Below are 6026 nucleotides of genomic sequence, written 5' to 3'. Positions count from 1 at the left end.
AAAAACATTCAAAATCATTAAAATAGAATATCTAAAACCTAATAAAATAAAATATCCAAAATCATAGAAAATAAACATTTCAAAATATCTAAAATTTAAACACCCAAAATCTAGAGGTATTATTTGTTTTCATTTATTTTTTAAAGATTACCACGTGGAAACGCTCTTTAATGGAACTTTAGCTTGAACAGGTCGTGGCTTTCTAAGTTCGCTGTCAAATTCTAGGGCTCAACCCTGGACAAGCGGTGGAAACTAGGGGTGCACAGACTCGACCCGGCCCGAAGGCCCGACCCGATCCCAAACACTTTAGGGGCTAATTTGGTGTGATTTTATTGTGTTTAGGGCCGGGTAAGGGTCTCAAAAATAGACCCGGTCATTATTTCGGGTCGGGTCCATGCCATAGCTCGAGTCACCTGAAGTTGGCCCGATGGCCCGATCATCATACACAATTAATATTTTGTGTTATTAGTGATGGATCATGACTATTCTTATGTGGAATTTAAGTATTGTAAACCTTAATATTTTGTGTTATTAGTCATTATAAGACTATAAGTTAATGTTTTATGTTTAGAATGCATAAGACTTTAGACTAATGCATAATATTGTGTTATTTGTATTGATTTAAATATTTGGTATTATTAGACAATATTGGTATTGATTGTGGTTTTGCTTTAGTATTGATTGTGGTTATGCTTTAATTTTAAAGAATGGTTGGTTCTTGTTATATTTTTCTAAGTGAATTTTACCATGTTAAATAATGGTTAGAGTTTTGGAAATTTGGATATTTTTACATGCTATCTTACAAAAAGATATCAACGTAATGTAATGTTAATGGCCCGGTTTTTACCCGGTATAATTAATTGTGGCCCGAAAGTGTATTGGTTTCATCGGGTCTAGGGTCGGATTCGGGTCTAATAAATAGATCCGGAGTATATTTCGGATCAAGTCTGGGTCTCATCAAATCCGACTTCACCCGATCCATGTGCACCCCTAGTGGAAACTATCAAGCTGGAATACGGTAGAGGCAAAGGAAATTTCTGGTGGAGTGGTGAAATGCGTAGAGATCGGAAAGAACACAAACGGCAAAAATACTCTGTTGAGCCGACACTGACACTAAAAAACAAAAACTAGAGAAACGAATGAAATTAGATAACCCAGTAATCCTAGCCGTAAACGATGAATACTAAACATTGTGCGCGTATCGATCCATTTTCAAAGTAATATCTAAAACCTCTAAAATGTAAACATATAAAACTTAGGTATAAAAAACAGATGAAATAATGCCTCCATTTTATTGGTTTGCTTTCATTTACTTTTAATTATATATTTTAAAAAAATAACTAAAACTTCTAAAATTTAAATATTTGAATTCCAAGAATATATAAGAAACATTCGAAATTCAAGTATAAGAAACATTTGAAAATGATGCGTTATTTTTTTATTATAATTAAAAGAGTTTTTATTTTGTTTAAATTTTAGATTTTTTCTTAAGTTTTAGGTTTTTTTTTACAATAATTTTAGATATTTTTTGTTATATTTCAGTTATTTTTTTGTTAAGTTTTGGATATTATTTTTACAATAATTTTAGATTTTTTTATTTTGTTTTAAATATTTCTTTTTATTAGATTTTGGTGATTTCTTTTTATTTAATTTTGGATTTTTTTTTTAGATTTTAGAAATTTTTCATTAGGTTTTAGATTATTTTTTTTAGACTTGTTTGTAACCCAACTAATAATTAGCTGTTATTGACAAGTACCCTAATTAATTATCTAGCATGATTGATTAATAATCTAGGATACCAGCATCATTTCTAACAACAAATGAAGCCATAGATTGGACATAATAAGGACATGGATAGGGTGCCATGGGTCATTACATCTTGCTGAAAGGTGCTCTTTTATTTATCTTTTTTAGGTAGTTTTTTATTTTAAAGAAAAAAAAGGAAATATTTGGATAGATATTCTCAGTATTTTTAATAAATATATTTTTTTTTCTTTTTCTTCCAAAAACTAATAGAAACAAAATCTTAACCACTAATAATTATAGTAATAACAGCAATATAAAATTCGTTTACTGTGATAAGTAGAAATATAAAAATTATTAAAATTGAGTTTGGTCTAATTTTACTTCAAAAATTAGTTCAAGTAATATCTCACATTTATAAATTATTTAAAAATTATATAGAACTTATAATATATCCTTTTCTTACAATAAAGAATAATTGTTTGTAGTGTATTTGTAATGTGATATTTATAGATGAGTATCCTAATAATATTAAATAGAAAATATTCGAATATGATATTAGAATCAAACAAGTCTAATTTAACTCTAAAATCTAACTCAAACAAAAAATCTCTCTTATAAGTTATAACATATCTAAAAAGTCATGTTATTGAGAACAAAAGTAATATGCATTTTGAAATTTGAACGATCTTAAAATGGATCGTGATCATTAACCAAACAAAAAAAAAAAGTCATGAATAAGGTATAGAAAGGACAGAGCATTTAGCCATTTACATACGGCGATTGTAAAAATGAGGTGAATCAAGCTCCTTCTGACTTCTCAGTTTTCACAGTGACATTTTGTCTTCTCAAAAATAACTGGACCAAAAGATCACCGCACCCTAGGATATAAAATCTGAGAAGAGAGATTGGTGGGGTCTTATTTGCAAAATAATTAGTCCTTTGCGATAGAAAAAAGCTTTTGAGAAAGGGTAATAATACTAGAAGTGACAGCCTTGCAGTGTCGGTGTTGATGGTCTAAAACCCAATCATCAAATAAAAGTAAGAGACTATGATTTGGTTTCTCAATTGTATGAATATTCCAAAGGCATTAAATGTAGTAAGTTACAAATGTTTTTTAGTGTACACGCAAGAGAATCCTCTGTCCATGTGATGCTAGACAACAACTAGATTGCCAAATTCTTGTTGATTTGTAAGTTCATGAATTATTGATTGAAACTAAATTCTGTATAGCTAGCAAAAGATAAATTAATTAAGAAGGACATAACAAAAAAGATTATTAGTAATAATAAAAGTTTTAAATTTTTTATTTTATAACAAATATATTAAAACTTAAATTTTATAAGTTTTCTATAAAAAAAAAATAATCAATAATCTTAAAAGGTGATCTTAGAACATTGTAACTATACTTGTTATTTTTTAGAGCAATAAATAAAATCATGCATGTCTGCATTTGCAGTAAAGCAGTGATCACTCACCCTCCTCTCCCATTTTTCAGTGACACCACTAATAACACTAACACTAAATTGACAGAAGCAGCACTCATCATTAGAGATTTGTCTTCTAATTAACATGATTTGAGATTATTTCAATATTTAACTTAATCAACCAATTAGCTGGCTGGGTTGATTGCTTTGGAGAAACGTCTCAATGTTTGCTATGGCTGGTTGATAGGACAAAAGATATATATGAATTTTGTCATATTCAAAAGATGCTTTCTTTGAAGGATTGAATTTCTTGTTCTATTTTCAGGCCTCCACAAAGCCTAAAATAGACATGGTTGGTTGGCATGAAAGGAACGTTTTCATGATAAACGTTGATGACAGAAAAAGAATATCATGTAACTTTTAGTCACAAAATCAAAGAAATATTAGACACCATAACCGGTTAAACCATAAAACTCAGTACTTTATACACAAGACATCATAAAACTGCACTTGATAATAGTCAAAACAGTAGTAAATTAAGCAGATATATATATGTATCACATTGACCATAGAAATTCTCATGTAATGCTAAGGCTCAATACTTGAAGAAGTGAAGGTGGCTGTTTTGATCTCTCTAGTCTTGATTGTTCTTCAATAATATGGTAACCGTTTCTAACACCACTACTTGAATGTGGCACTTGGACAAGGCCTATAATGCCTCCACCTAATTCTTCTCTATGGCTGCTATGATATTGGTGGGTCTTGAAACTTGTGTTGTTGTGTATGAAACAGGATCCAGAACCAGAACCAGAAGAAGAAGAAAAGCTTTGACCTGAATCTGAAGTTAGAGGTGATGCCTCAACAACTTTCTTACGGTTGTAGTGACTTGAAGGCCCTAGAGTCAACTCAATCTCTGACTCTTCAATTTCACTGATTCTGCTGCTGCTGCCTTCCATGTTTTTCATCAGTGCCTGCTGAATCCTATACAAACGGTGAAGTTCATACACCTGTTGAAATTCAACATTCCAATCTAGTTATTATTAGGACATACAAATTATTATTTTTATATAAACAGAAAGGGAAGAAGAAGAAGTACCTGTTGTTTGAAAGTTTGTTCATGTTTTAGCATGGCCATCCTCATGTATTCTCTGTCACATGGCCTAATGAGCTTCTTCTCCATTATTGGATATCTAACTGCTAATTAAGCTTCTGCAGTATTAACTAATAACTATACTTTGGTGGAAACTTGTGTTCAGATGTTCATGTATGTTTATCATTCAACCTTCATATATCAGTTATCAATTTGATGTTACCTGAAATGATCAATGGAAACATCATATTGTTTATGCTGAAAATAGCTATGTTGGTGTGGGGGAATGTGTGTATATATGTACTGCTAAACTATAATAATGGCATTGAGCCCTAATACTACAAAATGATGACATCAACTTCCCTTTATGCATAAGTTGTCTGTTTCTTAGTCCCATGCTTCCCTCATTCAAAAAATTTGGACCACAAACTTGAATAACAAAAAAATATCTTCCATTCCCTAAAGTTATTTGCTGAAATTTTCTCACCATAAATAATTTCTTTTACCACAGATATATAAACGTACAGATAGAGAGAGAATAATACATAACCAACCAAGTATGTACTTTCTCTTCTTTTCATATACTATCTCTCTTAGATATTTAAACCAAAAAGAATACATATATTCTTGGTATAATGTCATTAATATTAGGGCCATACAGAGAACCATTAATAGTGCTTATTAGTGCACCACTTTGCAAGTAATGATTTCTAAACATAGATATATGATGATAGATCATTTTCAATGCTTTATATGGAACCTATGCTATATAGCGAAATTCTAAAATCAAAATAAAACCTGATGGGAAGGTGAAAAAGTGGCCCAAAACCAAACTATATAGTAAAATTCTAAAACATTGTTATGAAACAGTGGATTAAGTTCATGATAAGCTTCTCAGAACAAAGCAAAGCTACTAACAGAAACCAATTACCTGAATTCCAAGCTCAAAAGGTTGTGAATAATCAAATAAAAAGTGCAGGTTCTGACCTGTGAGATTTCATTGAAGAAGACAATCCAAGAAAAGGAACGTAACTCTCTCAAGGAAAGAAAACAAGCTCCTTCAACTATATATATATGGCCACATAAAGTTCAGCAACAACCTTGTTTTATTTGAGAAAATTAAACACACTACTTGCTAGTAGACTGCTAGATCCTCAGTGTATATAGATAGAATGATGCAATGAAACTATTATTTGAAGAGTTTTGAGATTATTCTCTCATCTCACACGGGAACCAAGAGTGCTATTGCATGAGGTTTTAGGCATGCCAAACAAATCTGAAATCCCAGTGCTTTGACCAATGTGATTCAAGTTTTGTGGAGGAGATGCCTCATGAGACAGCATTGTTTCACCAGCAATGCACATATATTAAATTCACACTGATAATAAAGAAAGAAATAAATAATTCATTACACTATAGTTAATATATTATATAGTTGTTGAGGATCACAATGCAAGGCATTGGTCTGCTCAAGACAAATCATCAACAGAACAACACAGCATAGCATGCTTTTATTTAATTAGCTAGCTAGCTAGGTGAATTGAATCACATGCACCAAAGTTTCTGTGTTGTGTATATGTATCACCTCTGTAATATAATAAATAGTTGTAAGTTGTAACTGAAGCTAAGCTAAGCTTGATGAAGTGGCATCTTTGCCTCCAAGAAGTAGATCCTGACCGTACGATAAGTTGGTACCCATAGCATAACTGTCCAAACTAGGAACTGGCGCATGATCTTAAATATATACATTTTTGAAGGGACAGAAA

At 31.1% G+C, this 6026-nt stretch overlaps 1 protein-coding gene across 2 annotated transcripts; it reads right to left on the bottom strand.

Annotated features, from left to right (window-relative positions):
• Positions 1–3602: 3602 nt before the first annotated feature.
• Positions 3603–5539, bottom strand: LOC107487635 (uncharacterized). 2 transcript variants are annotated; one of them, XM_016108301.3, is made up of 3 exons: positions 5248–5539; positions 4267–4483; positions 3603–4177 (listed from the first exon to the last, which is right to left on the bottom strand). In XM_016108301.3, exons 2-3 carry the CDS (start codon positions 4348–4350, stop codon positions 3749–3751), a joined length of 513 nt encoding a protein of 170 aa, XP_015963787.1. In that variant the 5' UTR covers positions 4351–4483; positions 5248–5539; the 3' UTR covers positions 3603–3748. The 2 variants fall into 2 exon arrangements, with proteins under 2 accessions (XP_015963787.1, XP_020997763.1); XM_021142104.2 differs by lacking the exon at positions 5248–5539 and adding an exon at positions 5192–5210.
• Positions 5540–6026: the final 487 nt, after the last annotated feature.

Source organism: Arachis duranensis, chromosome 5 (genome assembly GCF_000817695.3).
Source record: "Arachis duranensis cultivar V14167 chromosome 5, aradu.V14167.gnm2.J7QH, whole genome shotgun sequence".
Classification (NCBI taxonomy): domain Eukaryota; kingdom Viridiplantae; phylum Streptophyta; class Magnoliopsida; order Fabales; family Fabaceae; genus Arachis; species Arachis duranensis.
Note: the sequence above shows the minus strand (reverse complement) of the source record. Positions and strands in the feature narration are given on the sequence as shown.

Excerpts from the sequence above, each read along its gene's own strand:
- LOC107487635 (XM_016108301.3), bottom strand. The coding sequence starts at position 4,350 with ATGGAGAAGAAGCTCATTAGGCCATGTGACAGAGAATACATGAGGATG. Across the intron at positions 4,178-4,266 it reads AACAAACTTTCAAACAACAG|GTGTATGAACTTCACCGTTT; the intron begins GTACTTCTTCTT and ends GAATTTCAACAG.